Here is a 25,697-nt window from a genome sequence, read left to right as displayed (position 1 = left end):
TATATTATAATATAAATTATAATATATATTTATATTATAAATCTATACATATATATATATATATATATATATATATATATATATATATATATATATATATATATATATATATATATATAGATAGATAGATAGATAGATAGATAGATAGATAGATAGATAGATAGATAGATAGATAGATAGATAGATAGATAGATAGATAGATAGATAGATATTTCTTGTTTTAGTGGTTTCTAACTATAGATTTAGTATATCTGATATAGTGTGATACACTTGATTGTTAATTTTGAATTAATTAATTAGAATAATGGAAATCATTTAGTACATTTTGAATTTTGTTTACTTATTTATGTTTCAGTGATTGCTAGTAGATCAACCATGTTGCCTTGGTTATATAACGCATCCACACCTCAGGTCAACCAAATGTTTCCTCACCCTTTGAATTACCCAAGAGGTCTCTTTGGTTTTAACATGTCCTGAGAGCTTGCTCCCCCGTTTCCTTCTCCCAGGCCCATAAAAGCAACGCAAATTAACGTTGTAAAGGCTCAGGTGTCATGCAAATTCGTGTTTACTGTGTGTGAGGCCTGACGGGCAGTTCCTGCTCCGGCGCCCCAGGTAGCCTCAGCAACATCCACGAAAGCGCAACACGGATCCAATTCCTTTTCACTGGTGAGTAAAGTGACTTTTCTCTTCAATCAGAACCTGTTCATCCAGTCCATTGAAAACCAAACTACAGGGACGCTGAATATTCATAGACACAACTTCTGTTTAAACTTTTCAAAATAAGGGCCAGAGTTATTTTTTTCATTCAGACTTAACGAGCAGAAATGTTAGAGGTGGTTAAGAAAGACTGACCATTCATTGTATTTTGTGTGTTATGGCAGGAGTTACGTATGTCACCGTTATAACGCCACTGCAAAGGCTGTCAAGTTTTAGAAATGTGTTTGTAGAAATATGTGAAATGTTTTATGGGGTCAGACAAAACATTTGTCTGAGGTTGTCTGAGGTGTCTGACCTCACAAAAACGAGGTTTTGTGAGGTCAGACACTCTGGGGCAAGATGTATGTATGCTGGAGCAAAAGTTTATTTCTCTGAATTCAGCTAAGTCCCTGCCCCTTAAAAGCAACACGGAACAACAATCCTTTTCCACCAAAACTTTACAAGTACTCATTGCAGGAGGAAAGCACCAGACTGTTTGTCAAATCTTCATATATATTAAATACAGTACATTATGTTTCACTTGAGTGACACATTCAAATGCATTAAACTATGAACTAGACTTAGCCGCTTTTTTTATTCGGCTTTATTTTATGTTTTGTTTTCTAGTTGAGAAGACGTGACAAACTACACATTGGCACAAAATGTACATTTCAGAAATGTTTGCTCTTTTCTATTTTTTAATAGTGTATAACAATGTTATCAAGCATAATATCTCAATCAGAACACTTTGTTAGTCATAGTGGCCATTGTGTGATTATAAATGTAACAGAGAAAATATTGTCGGGAGATTTACCAACTTTTATAGCTCTTTGTTGAGTGTGTTCAGTAATAGTTCGCACTTCTGGGGGCTACTTTCCTTTTAGCTTCCCCCTTTTAGTCCACACAAACAACTGGGACGCCTCCAATTAAAAACGTAGGGCTAAAGAGCCAGGGGAGACAGTAACGAGGTGACCGCACTTTTATTTTGAAGGTAGAACACCCCACTTCCGGGTTCGCATCGCTTTCCCTGCGCACCTTGACTTCAGAGACGCTCGAGCTGAGACTGGCTGCGGGGCGGAGGGAGTGTCCGCTGCTGGGTGGAGGTGTAGCTGCAGGCTGACGTCTTCATACTGTCAATGACTTGAAAGAAGACAAACAAAAACCACAGTCAAACAGCAGCGCGTACGGAAAACAGAGGAACAATTTCGTCCCTTAACTTCATCCTGCGTTGAATTGTATGACCGCGTGAAGACACGAGGTAAAGCAAACTTTGTTATTCTGAATCATGTAGTGATGTCTTGTTGAATGAGCAATGCCCCACTGACAGGTGCGCACCTTTGGGTGTATTTAACTTAAATCCGGTTGTATTAACTGTGTTTTTGAGGTTCCACTCAGCTGACTCGATTGAATGAAAGTTAAATAGATTTTTCTCACATTTTGGAGGACACCGCTGGTTCAACGACTGTCAGTTCATTAGTTTTAATTAGTAACTTATAAGCAACCTGTAATAAGACAGCAACAATGGCTATTTAGTAACTTAATGCAAACCGTAACCTAAACGTGTGAGTGAGACTGAGTCCTAAACAAAGTGCACTTTGGGCTCTCACACAGAAACGTAAACATGGAAAACTAAAACAGCCTGGGCAACACAGCCTTGGCAGGGTGACAGCCACTGAAGACAAACAAAGATAAAGCAACGTAAAGGCCTGCCAGCAAGAGAGGCAGCTGCAGAGGGTTTCCACTGAGAAATCCATTAAATCAACTCTACAGCAGCTTTATCTGTCTGACGGTGTTTGTTGCCTAGGAATTCAAGTGTAAGGAAAATTAATGAGGTGGGAGAAACAAACAGGGCACATTATTCTTATTTATCCCCAGTGTGTGATGTGCACAGCTTTATCCCAGGCTGATCCCATTACACAATGTTATGCACACCCATAGTTGTAGCAACTTAAAGCATAATACGACAAGCAGGAACTCCCTCACTGCACATGCACACTATTGTTTGGGATCAAAACAGCCTGGGTAATCCAGAGCATTTTTTTTGCAGATGTTACAAAGTGGCAACGTGAAGCTAACGTGGATTTACCGGTTTGTGCAAAACGTCCTACAGGCCCGACCAGATGCTGGGTACAATGCGCTGTGGTATTTAGTGTAACAGATTTGGAAACGGCACTGTTATCACTTTCACATGGCGTTCTTCAAATCTGATCCTTTCCGAAGCGCTCCAGTGTCAATCACAGGGCGGTTGGTGTACCATGTCAGTACTCTCGGTTCTGTGTGAGAAGTAGACGTTCTGTGTTTTGTACAGTAAGGTTCGAGTTATGACTCATACGGCCTGCTTGCTCCAGCCTCTGACAGTCACTCTTGTGTAACGACTTTGAATCTCTTTGAGTCTTATGAGGAAAAGTCAACCAACCTCACCAGTTATCAAAAACGACTTACCTTTTCTTATCAATAAGATTCAGTTGATCTAAAGATATATACTGTATATACCTTACAGTAACAAATATGATGCAGAATATTAATAAACTGATGTTTACCCGGTGCTGGAGACATACAGTATATTGAATCTGAATCACAATGTCAGCATATGCAACAGAGGATTCCTTGGATGCAGTATTTTATTAGCTTCAATATTTCAAGTGCAATACCTTATTAATACTGAGACAATCAAAGGGAATTTCTCTACCACTATCTGATATAGTGGTAGAGAATATACCAGGTTCAACTGGTTGCTATTCTAAAAGCTCATGAAAGTAAAGAATAAAATAGTTAATTGTTATTGACATGTATGACATCTTTTCTCTACAGCCTTCTTCGGGCTTTATTTTATTTTATTTGTTTTTTGTTTTTTTTTACTTTGTCTGAGTTAAGGTCATTTCACATCTTTTATTCTTTATCAGTAGAAACCTGAATATTTTGGGTGAAAGCTGGCTGGACTTTAGGACTTTTCATGACTTCATCTATTCATAACTTCTTCAGGAGTTACGTTTCTTCAGTTACATCTGAAGAAAAGTAACTCCCGATCATGGTGGTGCCTCCAACATATTTCACTATGTGTCCCTATGGGCATAATGTTCTGCTTGGTTTCCAATAATTATCTAAGCACTATGTGTTCAGACACTATGTACCCGTAGTACTTCCGGTGAAACTTGTTATTTAATAGCCGTTGCACAGCTACAATCTTGACATGGTGGTCATTGTTTTTAACATGTCCATTGTTTGGAAACAAAGTCTTTTTCTTTCTTTCTTCCTCTCGTTCTGTGACATTCAGAAGTCAAACTCAGAAAACAAACCAGCCAATCATTGAGGACTGGATTTTTGGACAATGTGGGAGTCCTTCCGAAGGTCTTCCTCTTCGACAACAGGGGATCGCACAGATGTGACTAAAATGTTTTTTTGAACTTAAACACTGTCTGCAAAGTTCACGTTTGCATACTGAATAAAAGCATTTGATTATCATAATTGTCATTAAACCTAATGGGGCGTATTTATGAATTATTCTGACTGAAGGAAAGAGTCCTACGCAGCTGCAAGTGGCTTTATGAACAGAATGCTACAACAGCAGCTTGGAAAGACAAGAAAACAAAATAATGACAGACTAGCATCATGTTATTACAATGATGCATAATGTTGGATGAAGTAAGGATTTCATTTAATTAAAATGTTAATTAGATAAGTGATATGGGCTTGTTTTTAATCCCGATATTTTGTTGTATTTGTTAATGATAAATAGCATAGTAACACAAATATTGTTCTAGAAGAGCACCTTTTACCAAACAAGCTACATCATGATAACAGTTGCATCACATCGATACATTTTATCAGCAAACACACAATAATTGCCTCTCATCATATTTTTAAATATATATAAATATTTTTGATGCACTCAGAGTACCAACAGAGGAAAATAAGTAACTCCAACAACACATTTTCGGCACTTACAAACATCATCAATTAGTGTTTTGTGTCATCAAGATAAATTCAAATTATTATCACAATAAAAAACATATATGACAATAAATGATATGACAATTTTAGTTCTGTATTTTTTTTTCAGTGAGCTGAAGAGTATTTTGACAAGACAAAATTTAAGTATCAGGTCTGGTTCCCTCCAAACTGGTGTCTGTTTCTATTTTTTTCCCAAAGCATGATATGTAAAAATGGGAAAACTGAAGAACTGCTTTCTTTTTCCATTAATAGCTAATTTAATATGTCTGGATATAATCTGAGTCTCTATCAAACACAATTTTTCTATCGTAATGCAGAACGCAATGTTATCAGTTGATAAAAAGATTGCTACTCATCTTCCTGTTTAGAGTAAATAAACATCTGATAGTACCTGTGTATTTACTATATATAGAGTGTGATTATGTGATTAGCACAGGAACACAACACAGAGTAAATTACACATTATGATTGCAAACAGAAGACATAGTTCTGAGTGTGACCGAATTACCAGTCTTTAAAAGCTGCTTGCAGCAATCAGTGATGGATCACAGTTTATCTATCAGGTATTTTTGATGGAAATTTCCAGTAATGAGGGGTTTTTTTTTTTTTTTTTTGCTTTGAGAAAAACTAAAAAGCTTATCGAAACCTAAATAGCATCCAAATTGAAAACGAGATTAGCGTGGGACGTAGGCCCTGACAGTTGAGTGTTTGCTCAGAGTGATTGATGTGTTTCACTTTATCCCTTCGGTAGAAATGTGCTTTTAAAAAAATCCAGACAGACCAGCCTCGTCCTGTCCTCTTAGTTGCAACATAACCTGCTGGTTTTGTTTTAACTGAGTATAATAAAGATTTTCATTGTAATCCATTGCCCCATGCTGTTTGAATTTTTACACATGTTATAACCGCAAACTCCAATCTGTTTTATTTGGATGTTATTTGATTTGATCAACACAAAGTAGAGCAAAACGATGAAGTGAAAGGTGAATGATTTTCCATAACAGAACTTTGAAAAGTATGTTGTGCATTTGCATTCCATGTATATATTTGTATGCAGGGCATAGGCTTCGTGGTGACAAAGTTGGTATCATGTTGCCTTTCAGCAAGAACATTCTAGGTTCAAATCCTGGCCGGCGGACGTTCTGCGTGGAGTTTGCATGTTCTTCTGTTGCATGTATGGGTTCTCCCATAGTCCAAAAATATGCATGTTTGGTTAATTGGTCTCTCCAAACTGCCCTTACATCTGAGTGTATGCATTCTTGTGGATGTGCATATATTTTGTAATGGACTGGTGACCAGTCTAGACTGTACAGTGCCTATCCCTGCGAAGGTTAAGGGAAGATAATGGCTAGACATATACAGATCTATACTGGATGCATACCTGTTTGAGTGAATAAATAGACTACCAGGAAACCTAGCAGACAAATCAGGGTTGAAGTTGAGGAGAATTTGAAAGCAGAGTTAATATGTAAAGCGATATGCTAAGCTTTGAACATCCCACAGGGCACTGCTCCATCAATGACTCAAAAATAGAAAGAGCCAGCATATCAAGAAATAGTTGTCCACCTAAGCTGATAGACTGGGGAATTAACAAAGAAAGAAGTAAACAGAATCTGGAGGGGGCTGCAAGCCATTTTTGCGTGTTTGTCTATCAACAGACGTAACACCGCACATCATCCTTTAATCATCAATCCACTACTTAAACATGGTGGTGTCCCCATCATGATGTGGGGAGGGTTAAGGTTAGAGAGAAGGTAGCTGGTCAAACTTCTTAGGAAGATGGATAGCGATAAATACAAGGTAGTCCTGAATATTGATACCGCACTTTTCAGATTTTTATTTGTAAAACATTTTGAAAACTATGCATAATATCCCTTTCACTTCACATTTACACACTAATTTACATTGGTAATCACATAGAACCACAACAAAATACATAAAAGATTATAGTTGTCTGGTGACAAAATACAGAAAAGGTGTGAATATTCTCAGAAGCCACTGTGGATTGCTGAAAGTTAACTCTTCTTTCTCTTTTTTTGTCAGGTACATCAACTATGGATACGACTATTGAGGCCGCCCAGAGCGAAGACCTGCCTACAAAGCCATCTCTGCCTCCCAAACCCAGTTTCACTCCCAAACCGTTCTCTCTGCAAAAAAACAGCACAATTCGCTCCATCAAAGCTCCAAAGACTGTTCCCAAAACCGTTCCTACACCTACGTCAGAAACAAGTCAGACCAAAAACTTAGAGACAAAAAGTTCCCCGACCACCACTGTAACTACCCCTGCTAAAAAACTGCCTCAACCCATCAGTTCTCCAGAGACTGCTCTCAAAACCGCTCCTACAGCTAAGCCAGAAACAAGTCAGACCGAAAAATCAGAGACAAAAAGTCCCTTGACCACTACCTTGACCATCCCTACTGAGGAACTGTCTCAGCCTATCAGTTCTTCAGAGACTGCTCCCAAAACTGCTCCTACACTTAAGTCTGAAACAAATCAGATAAAAAAAACAGAAACAATAACTCCCACAACCACCAAAGTGAGCATCCCTACTGAGGAACTGTCTCAGCCTATCAGTTCTCCAGAGACTGCTCTCAAAACTGCTCCTACAGCTGAGCCAGAAACAAGTCAGACCAAAAAATCAGAGACAAGAAGTCCCCGGACCACTGCTGTGACCTTCCCTACAGAGGAACTGTCTCAACCCATCAGTTCTTTAGAGACTGTTCCCAAAACAGCCCCTATACTTAAGTCTGAAACAAATCAGATTGAACAATCAGAGACAGAAAATCCTACTGCTGTGACCATCCCTGCTAAAAAACTGCCTCAACCCACTTCAGCCTCAGCTACCAAACCACAGCCTGCAAGTGTGCTGCCTAAATCTCAACCAGAAGCATCGAAAACAAGTGAAGCACTTCAACAGATTGAGAACTGTCTTGGTTCTGAGACAGCTGCTCTGGATCCAGCTACCGAAACAACTCCAACTAAAGAGGAACAAAAGTCAGAACCAGCGCAGAAGGACACCATCCAAACAAATCACAAACCACCCACCATTGCTGTTGCTAGCTCAGAGCAGAAAGATGGAGAGGAGAAGCAAAGTGACACTCCAGTTTCTGTCAGCCAAAATATGGAAGAGTCAAGCAGCAACGGTTCCTCTACAAACGATTCATTTTACCAGCGGGGAAGCGTAAGGAAGCGTCTGCCTAAGTCGCTCACCTCAAAGTTCGAGTCAGGCGGGATCCCTTTGCCCCGTCAGTCTTTCAGGGCCATTCCCAAACCCATCACCAAAGACGAATCCAATAAACCAGAATCTTCTGACACGCAGCTTGTTCACGCAACACCAGAGCCTGCGATCAAAGAGAGTGATACTGATGCAGTGGAATTTACCAGCGGGAACAGCATTAAGAAGAGAATCAGTCTCCTGTTTGACTCTGTGTCAAAGCCGGAGGTCACGACCAAGAGAGAGGAGCCAGAAATAACAAATGGGATCGGAGGTGTGAAGGAGCAGATCAAAAACTGGGCGTCAGAAACAGTTCCAGAGGATCAGAAGGTCGAGACGAGTCCTCAGGCTGCAGACGGAGTTTGCTCCAAGGGGTGAGTGAGACCTTCAGCTCTCTCTTCACTGGGTTTGGGTGCAAGAGCAGACATGAAATATCTCCTACTGGTGCAATCAAGCAAGAAGTTTATGTCAAAGTGTTGAGATACTGAGAGCAATCAGCTGTCATTTGTCGCACTAGAAACATCATATTTGATTAATGACTGTCATTTAAAATCATAAATCAGTCTGAGTTCAACCCACTTAATAGATTCAATAATTTAAAAATATTTTGACTTTAATCTCTCATTTTTGTCAGTTAGATTTTAGTCAAGCATTATTGCAGGAGGAAAAGGCAAACTGTTGTTTGTCACTGGTTTTCTTAGGAAATCTAAAGTGTAGCGTAGAGGTAACTATGAAAGCTGTTTGAGTTTTTTTTTTCATTTTGTTACTGTGAACTGAGAGGAGAGCGCAAGTCTGAAACTGTTTTGACTGGAGAGTTTGAGAAGTTCTCCTTTTTCAGCTGGGATGTGTCAAGACATTACAAAGGGTGTATTCACCATATACTACAGCTCTCCTTCATTTCATTTCTTTGTTTATGTTAGCAGACAAGATAAATTTTTTTACATACATAGACAAAAAAGGGGGAAAAATTGCTCAGAGGGAGTTGGATAAAGTGAAACTTTTATCCTCTGTATCCCCAGTGTGTCCCAGTTTCTCTCCTTAGTTTCCTAATGTTGGATAGGAACCATCTAATATGTCAGCAAACGCTGCAAGTCAGGTCGTCGCACCTCCAAATTGAACTTTGAGTCCACACAAAGAAGAAGCATGAAAAAAGCTGCATTGAAGTTTTTTTAATATGTCCCCTCTTTCAGCTAGATTAATGTATTTACTTATATTTTCTGATAATCAATATTCTCAACTGTTATCCTAAATTATATCTGCAGCATATCGTTTGACTTGTTAACATTAATCACACAAAATAGAGTTTAATGAGTTCATTATTATAATCATTTCTTTTTGACTGAAAACTGAGGTCGAAGTGAAATATCTTAAAAAGAAATAGCATAGTTTTTCAGGTGACTCACTTTCCTCATGGCAGCTTCCTTCACTGTAACTCTTGAGCCTTTCATGGTGTGATACTGGGCTATTTTTCTTTGGCTTCCTGCATTCTTCTAAAGTTTCAAGTGAACCAGGAATAACTTGTTCAATTTCCTGTAACTACTCTGGGACATTCAAAGATGTTTTGCATTGCTTTTCAGTCACATAGCATGACATGAAAGCTTTCAGACACAGCTAATACAGTTCCAGTCTATCTATCTATCTATCTATCTATCTATCTATCTATCTATCTATCTATCTATCTATCTATCTATCTATCTATCTATCTATCTATCTATCTATCTATCTATCTATCTATCTATCTATCTATCTATCTATCTATCTATCTATCTATCTATCTATCTATCCATCCATCCATCCATCCATCCATCCATCCATCCATCCATCCATCCATCCATCCATCCATCCATCCATCCATCCATCCATCCATCCATCCATCCATCCATCCATCCATCCATTTATTTTACAAGAGGCACAGCTTACACATCATGTATGCCAATTTTAAATCAATATATACAGTATATGCTGACTTGGGTCACACACAATATACGGTAAAATAAAATAAAACAGATTTCAGAAGGGCACTTTTTTTGTTTAGAAGAAACAGGGCAGGTGGTTTAGTACTTCCTAGTTTCTACCTTTCATCTTGGATTTTGTCTGTCCATTGTTGATGTGAATCTCCAACCAGCCTGTTTGCACCATAAGCTGATTAATATTGGCTGTCACATCACTGGACATAAATGCTATCCCTCCAATTTCCGACCTCTTTTTCTTAATTGTCTTCACCGTAGTTTTGTGTGGTTAAGAGGTGCATCATGGTCCAAAATGGTGCTTTATTGTTTGCGAATGTGTTTAGAATGGGGACAGAATGGGATTTGTGAATCACTGTACTTATTAGCACACACTAAATGCCAATGATTCATGTCTCTTCGGCAGGTTGACGCCGGAAACACCAAGAGTGGAAGTTCCTGCAGTGGAAGAGACACCCACCCAGCCAGTGGACTCACGTTCAACAGTATCCTCATCCACAGGGAGTCAAATTGAACCACCAAAGGAGGAACCATTCAAAGATAAACCCTTAGAGAATGCAACAGAGACTCCAGCAGAGACTGACAAATCAAAGGAAGATGATGTCCAGGTGCAGAGCAACCACTTGGCTGCTGCTGATGAGAAAAACTTGGCCGAACTGAAGAGGAAGAAGATGAAGAATCGTCGCTCTGTTCGCTTCGGAACTGTGGTGGCAGATGACGGTACACCTCCAGTGGTGCTGGGCCCGGAGCCTGAATCCAGTGAAGATGAAAAACAAGAAGAGAATGCTGAGGTTGAAAGCAAGGGAAAAGGGGAGGACAGCGTTTCGATGCCCGTCTACAAAAGAGTCGGCATACTCCAGAGGAAGGACGACGTGACCCAAAGTCAAGAAACTCTGAAGCACCAGCAGAAGGAGGAGGAGAGTGAACATCCAAGATCTAAGATGGAAGAAGAGTTAAAACAAATAAAAGATGAAGAAGCGAGGGAGAAAGAGAAGGCAAGAGAGGATGAATTGGAGAGAAAACGATTAGAGGAAGAAAGAAGAGAAATAGAAAGACTTAGAGAACAGGTTGAAAAAGAAAGGCAAATGGAGCTGCTGAGACAAAAACAGGTAGAGGAGGAAAGAGAGAGGGAAAGAGTGAGGCTGGAGGAAGAGCAGATGAAAGAGGCAAGAATGAGGGAAGAAAGAGAAAGACAGTGGCAGAAAGATGAGGAGGAACGACTGAAATTGGAAGAAGAAAAAAGACAGAAGGAAAAGGAGGAGAGAAAAAGAAGAGAACTTGAGGAGCAAAGACAGAAGGAGCTGAAAGATGAAGAGGAAAGACTAAAATTGGAAGAATATCAAAGACAGAAGGAAAAGGAGGAGAGAAGAAAATATGAGCAAAGATTGATGGAGCTGGAGAGTATGAGAAAGGAAGAAGAGGAGAAACTCAGACAAGAAGAGCTGGAAAAAGAAAAGTTAAGACAGGAGCTGGAGAGGGAGCAAGTCAGAAGGCAGGAAGAGAAGGAGAGGCTGAGACAGGAGGATGAGGAGAGAAAAAGGAGAGAGCTGGAGAGGAAGATGCAGCAAGAAAAAGAGGAGGAGAGGAAGAGAAAAGAGGAAATAAAGTTACAGATGGAAAAAGAAAGGGCAGAAGAGCTGAAGAAAAAGATGGAAGAGAGTCAACCAAGAGCAGAGGAGAATGACAAAAGAGAGGAAAAGCTAATCAATTTTGATGCAGAAGAGCCTCCAGCTTCCCCCTCTTCACACGTCTCAAAGAACACAGAGGGCCTCAGCGATGTCGTTTATGATGACTTCTCGATCCAGAACCCTGTGCTCGACGTAGACTTTGATGACTTTTCTGTCAAACCCAGGAGACGGACTTTCCAGCCTAGGCGGGAAACTGCTCCCATCAGCAGCGACTGGAGAGTTGAACCTCTGAGGAAAGACAACCTACTGGTGTCCTTCAACAGTGAACCTCAAGAAGCTCAGCAAGAAAACGTACCAAAGCAACCAGAAACACTGTTGGTTTCCACCCCAGCCCCAGAGAGCCCAGAGGAAGAGAAGGTTAAGAGGTTGTTGGCAGAGTTTGGTGTGAAGGAAGAGGCAGATGAAGAGGCAGAGAACCCAGTGGTGGACCAGCCTGTAGAGATGAAGGAGGAGCAGGAGATGGAGAATGGGGCAGAAATGAAAAACAAGGGTGAAGAAAAGGACAACAAAGAGGTAAACATAAAGTTCTATCTCATTTAAATCCCTGGCATATTAATTTGTACAACCAGGTCCAGTAAAATTCACACACAGACACTCACATTTTGTTGATCTGCTTACAGACAGTAGTCATACTTGCAGGCAGTGCGTAAATTTGTTGTTACCCCTGGTAACTATTTGCAAAAACCCTTAAGTTTTGCTTTTACTGCAAGAACATAATATCGCACTGAAAAATTTTGAAAATCTTATTTTTAAATAAGTTTTTAAATATTGTTTAACTTGTAGCACAAAGGTTGGTGTCCCTAACAATCCTTTTTACTAAGGCTCTTCTTATACGCACTCTACTTTTTATTTAGTGTTCTGGTATAAATGTGATGGGGCACTATTAATTCTCATTTATTTTTACTACTGATACAGTGGTATCTTGGGGGGGTCAGCAAGTCTCCATAGTAACCATTACACACCATCTACATCCCATCCAACAGTAATAGACAGATGTATGGGAGGTAGAAGACATTTATTTATCATACCATATCAAAAGTAAACATGTAAAGATTACTCGTCTCTGCTAGAACTTATGGTGGAACCATTTGCTTTGACCAGATGAGAAGACGATGAAGCATCTCAATCACTCCAGATGGGTTGGTGGTGCCCTCTGCCATACAATTATATGACCCAAATCCAGACACAGGGTATGTTGAAGAGACGATATGATAGGAAAGGACCCTGGACTCTGGATGATCCAAAAACAGTGACCATAGATCCATAGACTAAAGTGTCGTTCTAATGGCAAAGATGGATAACATAAGGCATTAACAGCATGGGTATTAATAGCTGTGCCACTGAGGATTTTGTACAAAACAATTATTGCGAAAAACTAGTTTGTTTTTTTTTCTCACTGAGCGCATAAACTCAGATCAAAGACTTAATTTGTTTCTTTTTGAGCTTATGTAACTCCAGTAAAAAAAATCAGCTTATTTCAAGACCTATGCATTGTTAGAAAGGGTGCCTACAAATGTATTTGTGTGTAAATCTATGCATATGATCTCTATATGCAGGGTGTTTATATCCAGTGCATAATCTTAGTTTTAGCTCTTTAAGTGTGTTCGATTTAATTTTCATCAATAGCTCTTTTGTTTCCAGGTTCAAAGCAGTAATTTCCAAATGTACAGAAACAGCCTAGAGCTCTTGGACAAATGGAGAGTCGCCTCACATCTGTTTAACCTCTAGAAAAGATCATCCTGTTGATTTAAGATCTGTCAAGCAGTATCAGCTTTTCTTAAACTTCCACAAAACTGCTGCAGAATCTAAAAAAGTTCCCGGCCTACACCATGATTAATCGTTCAATTATGAAGAGAGGGCGAGGTTGAAAGCAGAGATCGGAGTGAGCGAGCAGATGTGGTTGTTTCACCGCTGAATTATGTCTTTCTGGCAGTGACACACACCTTTACCTGCTCAAACACTGCCATTCCTGTAGCGCAAGAATAAATACTTGTTATACTTGCTTGAGAGTGACGGAGCTAAAGAACCTGTAACATCCAAGGCATGTGCCTGTTTGTACTTTTTAAGGTTAAGTTAGGGATCAGAACTAGTCATGCTCTATGGTTTTGGTAAGTCTCTAGGAACTGAATGCAGATAAGTGGAATTTACCCTGAGGAGACGAGTTTGTGTCAAAGTGTAAGTGTGACTGAAAATGGAAGCTGTGTGGCAAGAAATTGTATCTTTTCTGTAGAATTTCTTTTTGTAAATGGAAAATATGATGGCAGTCACAGTTGGGTGGGAATTTCAGTGCTTCAAATAATTGTGAGTCATTACTGAGTATCTACAGACTCTTGAAAGTGAACTCACACCCCTGAAAAAACAATAATGTATTTAAAAGAAACCTTTTTTTTTGACATACAGGCATATTCAGTAAATAAAAATGTTACTGAAAAGTTTCCTTCATTTGAGTAACACACATTGAGAAACACACATTTTATGTGTTCAAATGACGTTCAAACTCAGATGTCAAACATTAAATGAACTTCCTGCTATTCACACTGACCGATGTTTTCAAGCCTTTATTTCTGGTAAATATAGGGATTTAGATGGAATATTACATCAGACCAACAAAAAAGCATTTTAATACTGAAATGTATGACTAATTAAAAGTATGTTTAACATCTGCAAGATTACTTGCAAAGGTACTTTTTAATCTTAACAAACGAGACTCATCGAAATGAGGCTCAGAAATGTTTGAAAATGTTATATTTGCAATTCAACTGAAAAGTTGGCAATTCAAAAATGAAACAGACGAAATCTGCAGGGATTTCTAACAAGTATTCTTCTTCAGATGAAACCATGAAATCATGAATTGTACCAAATACCAGTGAGTTTTTTAGCATCACAGTGAGTCCTAACATATTTCAACATGCAAAATCCACATAATTAAAGGGTGTGCACATTTATGCAGTAATTGTTTTCCTTTTGGCAATTCGTTTTAGTTGACTTGTACAAGATAAGTGTTCCTATCTTACAAAAACCCATAATTTAGCAGGAGTGAAGACACTTTTAGGAGCCAATCTATATTTCTTCAAAAATTGGATTATTGTTCCTTTTGTTACATTTACTTAATGAATTAGTAGAAGAATGAAATGAAAATAAATAAAATCACCATGTGTGATATTTCAGATGAAAATGTAGTCTATTGGATATAGCTTTCCTGTTTATCTTTGTCTCTTTTTTCTTGTTTTTTCTCTTAAAATATGTTAAATTTGTAGATATTTGTCCCACAGGTGTGATTTTGATCTTCTCATTTTCTTCCTTTCACATGAAGTGAACGTGCAGAAATGTTTATGTCTCCCATTACTGATTGTTATACGATTTCAGAACTGAATTAATCTCCCAGAAGTGCTAGCGCCTGTGAAATATGCTGCTGAGCCAGCTCAGTAGTTAGCAGCTAATAACATTTAGATTGATTGTAATGTAGTAAGCAGGCATCATATTACCACGGCTGAGAGCCTGATTGGAAATAGATCAGCTCAAACCATTTACTACACTATTAAACACATCATTACATGGGATGCATGATGAAAAATGTTTGGTATTTTCCCAAAGTAAAATAAGTTTGTGTTGCTAAGATGAATGGAAAATTTGTCTTTTCTATTCAGATATGAACCATAATGTACTTGTCTAATATTTCTCTCTCAGCAAATAAGCATGTGTTGGTTTTTCAACAAGAAAATATTACTTGTTAATCTGCAAACACAGCTTATTCATGTTGAGTAATGTTTAATTAACAACCTAACTTCAGCCATGCCAACAAACATATGACTGTTGAAAGCTGTTGAGCCTGAACCAGGAAGTTTTCCTCCTTTTAGAATTAAAAATGTTTACATCCTGTTTTTCTGTTACTGATGTCTGTCTTATCCAAAACGCTTTTATGCTGGAGATCAGTCAGTTGAAAATGGAGATTATTTTTGATAACTGTGACCAATCAGGGGTTAATTTTTTTTCATAGCCAATAAACCGTATCTGAAATAAAATTCGTCTGGATCCACAAATAGTGCTCAGCATGTGGCTATGTAGGGAATATCAGATAAGAAAAAGTTTTAGCATAAAGCTAAAGTTTATATAGGTTACATTTTGTAAGTATGCAAATAGAAAATGTAATAATTACAATTACCTTTGATCACTTGAATCAGTTGTAGTTGTGTATTAGCAAACAGTTGTAAGTATTGCGGTATGCCAAGGCTTCAGAAACATTCAGTTCTTACAGCTCAATAGAAGCTTTTAATAGGATGCAAGTTTTTTCAGGCTGTAAGGAATTTAAAGTAATTCAGTGCTTCCCCTCCCCCACCCATTGCTGCACACTACCAGTCAGCTGGAAAAATAATCCCCTGCATAGCTCTTCTCACAGGCTAAAATTCAGTATTCAGTATTCAAAATTTATTCCAAATTTTGCTTAAGCTTATATGCCAGAATAAAAATAACAATGAACAAAAGTCTCCGATAACAATATTTCAACCATAAATAGCAGGGTAAATAATTTAGCAAACTGTTCTAAATTAAAATAAATATATTATTTTGTATTTATGTTTAAAATGGAAGTATTTTGACTTCAGGTTATTGTGTCTCCTGCAAAGTTGTAGGTAATAAGGCAACATCAGAGGGACTGAAATGAGCCAATCAAGAGAGATTACTTTAGCACCTGTTTGCACATGCAACATATTTGCAGAAGTGATGAAACACCAAACCCAGGAGCCCTGAACTGTGTGTCATTGTGTCACTGCTTTAATAAACAAACTATAAAACACCTAATTTACATGTCCACCATCACTGTGCATTGCATATATCCACCTGTATAGAGCCTTTGACTGAGTTGCTTTGGTCATCTCACGCAATTATTGTTTCCACCACAGAGTGGCGCCACTGCACTTGGAAATTATACGTCCTTCTTCTGCGCCACAGAAATTCTGACATATTTTCTATTATTCTGCAGTGCTTTGCATTCTAAGAACTTAACTGCGTGACTTAAAATACAAGGATGAATCCTTTTCATGCTGCAGTATTAAACTCTGGACAACAATATAGAGAAGTTAGTTTGTAGCAGACTGGGTAATATTAATTTTACTGGGCAAACAGAAGGGAAGCAGCCAACCGTGCATCCTTATTCAGGGTAATGACATAAAGACAGGTGGATAGACGGATAGCTGGATTTTATGAAAAGAAGGTGTTGTGTGTTCTCATTTGGATTTGTATAACAAGGGAGCATGTCAGAATGACCATACATGGTGTTCCTTCATGCTCTCATACTCTCCGTCCGTCTCCCTTCACAATCTCTCCAACCCTCCTTTCAGACAAGAGGATGGGCTTGTGTGCAAACAAAAAACTCCACCGGGCTGCTGTCCATTCTTTCACCAACTCAGCTTTCACTCCAGCTTTCTGTTCTCTTTCCCTCTCACAAAGACCCGGTTCATTCGCTGGCTGCATTTACCTACAGGAAGAGAGCCCTGAAGGGAGGTGCAGAGAGCACCTCAGCACACCTACTTTTTGTTTATTTCCCTGCCGGATTTCTCACGCCCTAGTGCAAAGCCTTGTTCTTACTTTTCTTTGAAACCATTGAGCTCTGCTGGAGATAAGGGGATCGTCTACTGCTCGTTACTTGGCCTTGGATTGTTGGAGTAGTGGATATTTGCCATGTTGCCTTTTGGGACAATTATACTTCCAACAATTCTTGTTTTAGATGAAGAGAGAAAGAGGATAATTTGTCATATCTACTTTTTTTAACCTCCAAAGTTACAACAAATGGAAGTGTATGATGCAAACGTATTCTAGTCTCTTTTAAATTCATTACGGTTTGACGTAATGCATTTAGGATGCCATAGCTGTTACAGGGAACAAAAGAACAGGAAACGTCAGGGACTGAGTCAAATTTTCTTTACTTCCAGCTCACTTTGTGTCTGGAAGTTTGCACAAAATATGGATGAAAAGATGGGCTTAATCTTCTACCATGGAGACTTCCTGTCATTCTGAACTACCTGCAAGACCTTTTCATCTTCAACTAAATTGAGAATTATTTTTTTCTGGTGACCCCATTGCCATGGTGACCCTGTTGGTTTTGTGAGCAACCATGCAGTACTTGGGAGGAAAGCTGTCAGCAGCCCAGCTGCAGGTGGCCGGCTGGATGGGCAGCGTCCGCCGGTCCCTGCAAGGAGCTCTGGAGCTGGTGTGGGGCCCCTCAGATGAGAGGCAGAAGGTGGAAGAAGAGGAGGATGTTGATGATAAAGAAGAAGAGAAAGGTGGAGATGGAGGGGGAAGGTTTCAGAGAGCCATGTCGCCCCTTCGTAGCTTCGCCAGACGTAGCCGGCATTCCCTGCGACGCTTCTCCACCAGAAGTCGGCAGTCTTTTCAGAAGAGAGCCACTGAAACCCGCTCCGTAAGAAAGAATATCAAAAATTGTTCAAACCTGCATTAGATATTTTACAAACAGACATTTATTTCCTGGCTGTTTTCATTCATGTAGGATACAGACAGGAGTCTTTTAAATCCTTAGTTCAACAGCACATTTCGCTCACTCTTATTCTTCGTCAATGAAACCCCCACTTCTGTGTTAAAAAACAATCATGCAAATCCATATAGGGCGGCTACAGTTTGTTTCAGGAAGGACGCAGCTATCTGATGAAGTTGTCTGAATGTGGTATTTTATCGGTCTGCGTGTGTTATACCCTTTCTGCTTCTATGTCGTGTGCATCACAGATAAAGCTGAGGTCAAAGACACAGCGTGACGACCTCTGACGTCTTTTATCAGATGGGATTTTTATTGCTTTGCACATCTGCCTCATGTTGTTTACACTCATTTAGTTTCGTTCACTGGTTATTTTCTTCTCCGTGTAATGTGAATACAGTACCTTGCAAAAGTAAGCATACCTCTAAACCTTTTTAATATTAATTTCTTGTTAGGACCATAAACCTTTAGTGGTTTTTATTAGCATTTATATAATAAAGTAACACAAAGGTACATAAATGTGAAATGGAAGGAAAGTGACACATAGTTTTGGATCTTTTTGCAAACTAAAACCACATTTGTGTTCTGCCGTCCTGAATGTATCTTTAGCAGGACTCCTATTCACTGTAATTACAGCTGCAAGTATGTACAAGTAGCTTGTGCCAGCTTTGGAAAACATAGAGACTGACATTTTTGCTCATTCTTCTTTGCAAAGTAACTCAAGCTCAGTCAGACTTGATGTAGAGCTTCGGAGAACATCAGTTCTTTTCGTCTGGTCACAAATGGTTTTAGATCTGGACTTTGACTGTACCATTCTGACTATGAATATGATTTTACCTATTCTAAACCACACCATTTTAGCACTGGCTGAATGTTTGGGGTTGTTTCTAACAAGACACACATAACATTGTACGAGGTCTGGTGTCATCTGGTTTCATCTAACCAAATCACCATCTTCCACATGTTTGTTGCAGCCTTTACGTGGCACATTTTCAAACAACTTGAAGACTGTATTATTTTCCTTGTGCTTTATGGTAGTCCCAACACATAAAATCCTAAATGAAATACTCTGAAGTCGGTGGCTGTAACATGACAAACTGAAAAAGTTCAAGAAGTGTCAATATGTCTGTGAGGCACCAGTCACTTTTAATAAAATTGGCAGACTGAAGATGTCTGGTTATAATGTTGAGGCCAGGTTTTTTTCCACTCAGGTTGCTTGTGTTTGTGACACTTATGTCCTGTTCATCTTCTCCGCTTAGCTCCAACTAGCATCTCATGCATTCTATTGAGTGCAACAACAAATTGATGCAAGTAAAGTGTATAGACACAGACTTTGCCCAGACTTGCATCCCTCCTCTGCCAGTCTCATTAGCACATACTGTCACACATAGAGGGAGCTTTTAACTTATGCGATCGCTGTGTCTACACTTGTTCAGCTGTTCTTGAGCTGGTAGAACATCTCAAGGATCGAAGACAAACATATCATACGAAGAAATGTCTTGATTTCTGCCTGTATTTAGATAATAGTAGATAAAGCCACAACAGCATTTATTGTTAATCTGTAGGGGGAAAAATTCTCTGGTACATAGTGTTTACTGTGTTCATTTGCAGAACTAATGGTCTATAATTACTTCAAGGAAAAGATTAATTATTTGATATTTCAACCATTGCATAGCAATGCAACATGACGGATTTAATTAAAAAGTTGCATTCTAAATACTTGCTTAATAAGGATTTTCTTCGTGAAAAACTTCATTTGGGTTTGTGTGAAGTATTTCTTCTAAGTGCCTACTGTATCTGCAATAGACAGCACTCAAAGTAATCTCTGTTTGGGGAATCAGGGAAAAGTTCTCATGGATTTCACAAAAAAAAACTACCTCTACTAAAACGATGCATATAATGGTATGACAAGGCAACAGTCCTGTTTTTCAAAATTAGTTAAATGTTGTTAACAGCTTTGTTTCTTATTTGACTTCACTAAGACCCTCTTCCTGACTCTGGTTGTTTCTAGTTAGCGCCTGGAGGAGTGTGAGAAGACAGAGGAGCTCGATTTATTTTTCAGAGATTATCTGTTTCATATCTCATATACATTAGTAATTTGTTGTGTCTTTGATCTAAGAAAATAAGGTTAAAAATCTAAAGTGGAACCAGCCTAGCCTTAAATCAGTTACACACCACAGGTTAGATTGGCTGCTCACAACGTCCTTGCATGATCTTTCAAAAAACTTGAACCCTCTTATTGTGTAAAACAACAAGTATTGATAATATTTGCTTTGTGTGCCAGTGGAGGCCAGCATATAGAGTGTTTATGAAAATATGTGTGTCGTTGGATGCCAAATTTGTTTTTGACTATAAATGTTTTTTATATTGTTTATGTCAAGTTTTGTGACATTATTCTGCTGAAGTTAAAGTAAATATCTTAGCTATTTTTAAGCATAAACTGATTATTTGCAGAGTGTTAAAAGTGAAATAAAACAAATATCCAGTTGGCATTGCTAAAGAGCAAATTCCAGAAAAATGTAAATCCCTTACAGGACTGATTCTCAGTTGTACAAACTTGTCTTCCTAGCTGGTGAGCCAGATTTTACCTTCCATGAACAACTGGTGTTCCTGAAAAAAAAAAGGTTTTCCTTCTTTACTTTAGGAGCCTTTCTTATGATTCAGCAGGAGCTACGTTAAATGTTAGGTTAACCACTTGATGCCTTGCTAGGATGAACACAGGTTACATTACATTACAGCCCGTCCTTCTGTGTACAGCCTCTCTGATCCTGTTTGCTGCATCTGACCGCAGGCTGTGGTTATAGGAAAATCACCAAAAGCCTATTCATTCATGTTGTTATGCAGCTAGATAACAGGCTTTGTGCAAATTAACCTGCCCCGTGAGCCCTGAGCAATAAACTGACCCATGAAGACGATGACGTGAGCGCTGGTGTTTACTCGAGTGTTGCTTCGTATCCAGGTGACGGTTTCAGGAAAAACAAAAAGTGGGATGTGCCGCTTGACAGGCCATGAGGTGAGCTTAGAGGAATGCTTGCAGAGAAGTACACAGAGTATCTTTGGTTTGGTGTGTGGGGGTGTGTGTGTGTGTGTGTACCCGTGCATTCCAGCATGAGGGCGTGACATCACAAGTGTGTGTATGCGTGGATTAGGCGTGTGTGGCTGTGAGTGCTCTTGCTCTTGGTGTTTATTGGGGACAGCTCAGACTCTGTGACCAGCTCATTAAAAGACGTATGCTTGGCTGATCCTTAGTCTTCTTCTCTCCCCATGTAGTTAGTGCTGTTGGGTCAGCACACAGTACATTTCCCCCTGCCTTCGTTCCCCAGAAAAAAAACTGCTAAAATTTACAGAGCATAGAGGAGCTTTTTCTGTAGCGATAGGTAGATTTAAATTAGAAGATATCTGCACTTTGTTAACAACAATATGCCACGGTTGAGCTTCCCCATCTTCTCTGCTGCCTACCATATTAAAAGCATCTCTTGAGTTATATTTGGTTCTGTAACATCGTGTCATTAAATTTTGTGTCTCCATTTCCCAGCAACAGGTTAACAGCTACATCACAAATGATGAGGACAAACTCATTCGGACTTTGTTGGACAATGAGCAGGATGGGATTTCTGAACAAACGTCCGGCCCTGACAGGTAGATAAATAAGTTTTATTCTAAAATAAAATAATTTGTCAAATAGTATAGAATAGAATAGAATATACTTTATTGATCCCCAAAGGTAAATTGTTTATTAGTTGACAAGCTACTCCAGCAGCATAAACAAGAAGAGCTGGACACTAAACTGTCTTCCACTGTTATGGAGGCTTAGTATTAATTCGCTCCCTTGTGGTTAACTGAACACATCATTCCTTTAAGATTTTTGCTTGATAGAACAAAAGGAAATGCAAAAAATAAATTAACAAATAAATATGTTAGGCATAGAAAGTTTATCTGTATTGAACAATTGAAATACAAGGTAATTTAAAGGACTTTACAGAAAAATAAGCAGCAAAAATAAATTAAATATTGTGAAACTAATTCATTTATTAAAAGAATAATAGTAAACCTTAAACATCGCATTAAAAAGAAACAGAAAAATCCTAATCAAAAGCAAACAAATATTTCTAATATGTGAAATGAATAGATAAAATAATAGTGGACTGTTTTGATTAGCCTACAATAAGCAGCAGTTTTCAGTGCTGGTTTAAAGGAGGCAGCCCTGAAGCTAAAAGTGGATGCTAAAAATTAGGTTTAATTCTAGACTATAGATATGTCTGGTGTAGCTTTTAGCCTCATTGGGTGTAGTTGAGTCCTGGCCTCTATGTTTAATATAGTAATTTTGGCGGCAAAATCAATTACGTCTGTATTTTCTACAATGGACTGGAGGAAAGTTGATCACTGATAATATTAACACACACATTTTTCAAACCTTTTTTCAGTTGTCGGTTTTCCTGATCAGGTACTGACATGAGATCTTTACCTTTTACCAATGCAGCCTGAGGGTTGTGATGTGTTCATAAACCTGACTGGAAATGACATTGAAAGACTTTTTTCTTTTCTATGAAAAGTTGTACAAAAAGTTGCCAGAAATATTTGTGTACATTCAACCCTAAAGAGCTTTTATTCTTTTCAGTCCAACTCCTGTCCCTGACCCAGACCCTGATGCCTCTGAAGATCTGGATGATACCAATTCTCAAAGAGAGTTGGATTTAGATGCAGTCTGTGAGGTCGGTAAAAAAAAAGTCATTCTAAATCTCTCTGCCATAAAGGATTTTCTTCTGCAACATACACCTTGAAGTTAGGAAAATAATGTCTTCCTTCCTAGGGTTTCATTGTGTGAAATTACACCAGTATTTACTCATGTGTTTTTGTTGCTCTCCACAGAACTCTGCCCCTCTGCTTGACAACAGCTCACAAAAATCAAAAGCAGTTTTAGGAAGGAGGCTAACACGAACGCGTCCATCTCGCTCTCTCAGATTAATGTCGGCTGAAGCTGCCAGAGTACAATCGAGTGTCTATAATGGTAATGGTTATTACATTATATCTCCTAATAGTTTGTCTTACATGAAAACTGTGATTTACTAGAAGTTTTGTTTCTCTACAGGGTTTGATTGATCTGTTCTTTGTTCTTAGATGAAAAAGACAATCAGTCAGACTCAGTAGAGGAACCACCTAAATCAAAGCCAGTTTATTCTTCTCCGCCATCTACTCAGAGGGTTCCCATGTTTCCAGGACTGAGCCCCGCAGATCTACTTGTAAGTTAACTAAAAATGTTTTCAGTTTTTTCCCTTCTTTATCAAGGCATAGACTCATACCATTATGTAAAATATGCTCAATATTTCAGATTGGACTAAAAAAGAAAACCGGTGGCGTGGCAGCTGAAGCAGAAGAGGGATCAGCAGAAGACAGAGGAGAACAAGAGACCGAAAGTCAAAATAAGAAAGTCGCTCCATCTCCATCGGAGGTCTCAGGATCTCCTCGCGTGGCGGCTCATCTCGTAGGAGCTACACGAGTTCTGCCCCCTGCAGTCAGTAAAGACGGAGGGTAAGCTCCGAGAATGACTAAAAATTTTAAAGAGGTCCACGTCTTGAAAATGAATAAACATTTGGAGAAACTGATTGAAACGCTCATTCTGTGCTATCAGCAATGTCTCATCTTTTTTGTCTCATCTTCTTAGGCTTTGGCCTAAGAAGCGGATGACTCAGCAGAATGGTGAAACTTAACCAGACATAAGTAAGTTTACTTTCACTCATAATAGACAAGAGTCACATTAATTTTTAACTTTAAAATGAACAGTTAAGTTATACATACAGGCTCAAATAAATCCATACACCCTGTCAATTTTTAGGCAAATGTCCCTTCAGTGCTAGCACATCAACCATGCTCTAATTTTTCATTTTTTTTAAGAAGCAACGACCTAGCAGCTTTTGAATAGATGTTAGATAAAACTGGACTGGGATTTATTGTGTGATTTTTGTGAAATTAAAACACAGTACATACATACAAAAATATAAATGTAAAAATAGTTTGAATTTGTGTTTTGGATTAGTTCTTTTTTTTTTTGTTGGAGCCCCGCTTTGTTATCAATGTTGAAACATCTAGTTGCTTACATGAAGTAAAGAAAAAAATGGTAGGTACTTATCCTTTTTTATTTTTTCACCCTCTTCATAAATACATGTGGCAGCAAGGCAAGCCCACAGCATGATGCTGCTTCCACTATGCTAAAGAATTAGTGCAGTGCTTTGTGGTTTGGACGGCTAGCTTGAGCTTTGTCCCTCCAAAACCAGTCTCAATGTGCTTTAAAAATAATTGTCTGACTGGAAATCCTTGTTGTGTCCATGTTTCTGACATCTGACTCGAACTGAAATCCTCCGTTAAAAAATATTACGATGATGAGGAACAACCCAGTAACCACCGAGCCTATGTTGATGAGAGAAAATTCAAATGAAATTTAGACTTTTAAAAAAAATCCCTTGTACCCACAACATTTCAAATAAATCATGAAAAGATGAAAATAGAGACATAATTGTTGTTATTGTTTTTAGATTGTGGGACATTTCAAGGTTTCAGTTGCATTTGAAGTACACAGTTCTCATAGAAAATAGCAACCAATGTATTTTGTTTTCTTTAGGAGACACAACTTTCACACTCTTCAGCGGGAATTGGATCATTTCAGCTCCTTGCTGATGGCAGATATAATGATGATTGCTCCATTCTGCACTTTGAGTGCCTTACTTTGGATCTTTCCTGAGAGAAAAGAAATTGTGCTTTGTTTCTGGACACAGAGGCAACATTGACCTTTTGTATGTTATAAATGGAATATGGTGCCATGGCTGTGCGCAGAGGCTGTTGAATGTTACTGCCAAGTAAATATTTCTCCAAGCACTGTCTGAGAGCTCTGTGGATGTTTGAGTGTACTTTAGTGCAAAGCCATTCTGTGTCTTAATCTGTGAATGTGAAATCCATCATAGAGGCACTACACCTCATCAGAATACTGATTATGCTTATTACAATAAGGCACTTTTCAGTCTTTTTACCTAATCTAACATGTACCACTAACTGTCTTTACAGGAAATCTACTACTAAATCCAATGCTTTAACTGTTACGGACCTCCTCAGAAGACGACGTGCAGATCCAGACATAAATCCTTACACTTACTATAAACATCCTCACACAACATAGATACTAAGACACAAATGGCAAAAGCATAGAAATGTACAGAATCACTAAGTGGATGTGTGTTTTTAGTTTACGTTGCACAGATTATTTTTATATCCTATCACAATTCTTCTCAAGGAAAGTTTGAAGCACTTTAACAAAAATATTACCATATTTGCACCCATGCAATAGAATTTGAGCAATAGCGAAATCATGTTTGAATTTATTTTTGCAGAGAATTTAGTTTTTCTTGTGTTTTGTTACAACATTGTCAGTTTCACATTCTGTAGTTCTATTTCTTTCTCTGGGGACAATAACAGATTCAGGAAGTGTGCATGTTATATGTGTATGTATGTGTTCAGGATTGTAAAACTTAGAAAACCATGTGCCTTTTTTACTACTGGAAAATTGTGACCATTTTGGTCTTCATAGTGTATGTTCAATGGAAAATTGAGGGAACTTTAATAAAAGTTTTTCTTTTCTATGAAATAGGTTTGAGTGTTCTTTTGGTGGGAGAGTGCATATTTCATGTGTATTAAGAAAGTGAAGCTGGGT

The 25,697-nt window shown here is 38.5% G+C and overlaps 1 protein-coding gene across 1 annotated transcript; it reads left to right on the top strand.

Moving 5' to 3' along the window:
• Positions 1 to 1,836: 1,836 nt before the first annotated feature.
• Positions 1,837 to 25,631, top strand: LOC116710415 (histone-lysine N-methyltransferase, H3 lysine-79 specific-like; the record flags this gene model as incomplete). Its single annotated transcript, XM_032549438.1, has 10 exons — positions 1,837 to 1,954; positions 6,688 to 8,233; positions 10,233 to 12,027; positions 21,534 to 21,637; positions 22,617 to 22,710; positions 22,868 to 23,006; positions 23,117 to 23,238; positions 23,328 to 23,527; positions 23,661 to 23,716; positions 24,615 to 25,631. Coding segments are annotated over 9 exons (4,164 nt in total), but the record flags the coding sequence as incomplete, so codon positions are not given.
• Positions 25,632 to 25,697: the final 66 nt, after the last annotated feature.

This window comes from Xiphophorus hellerii, chromosome 20, assembly GCF_003331165.1.
Source record: "Xiphophorus hellerii strain 12219 chromosome 20, Xiphophorus_hellerii-4.1, whole genome shotgun sequence".
Lineage (NCBI taxonomy): Eukaryota > Metazoa > Chordata > Actinopteri > Cyprinodontiformes > Poeciliidae > Xiphophorus > Xiphophorus hellerii.
Note: the sequence above shows the minus strand (reverse complement) of the source record. Positions and strands in the feature narration are given on the sequence as shown.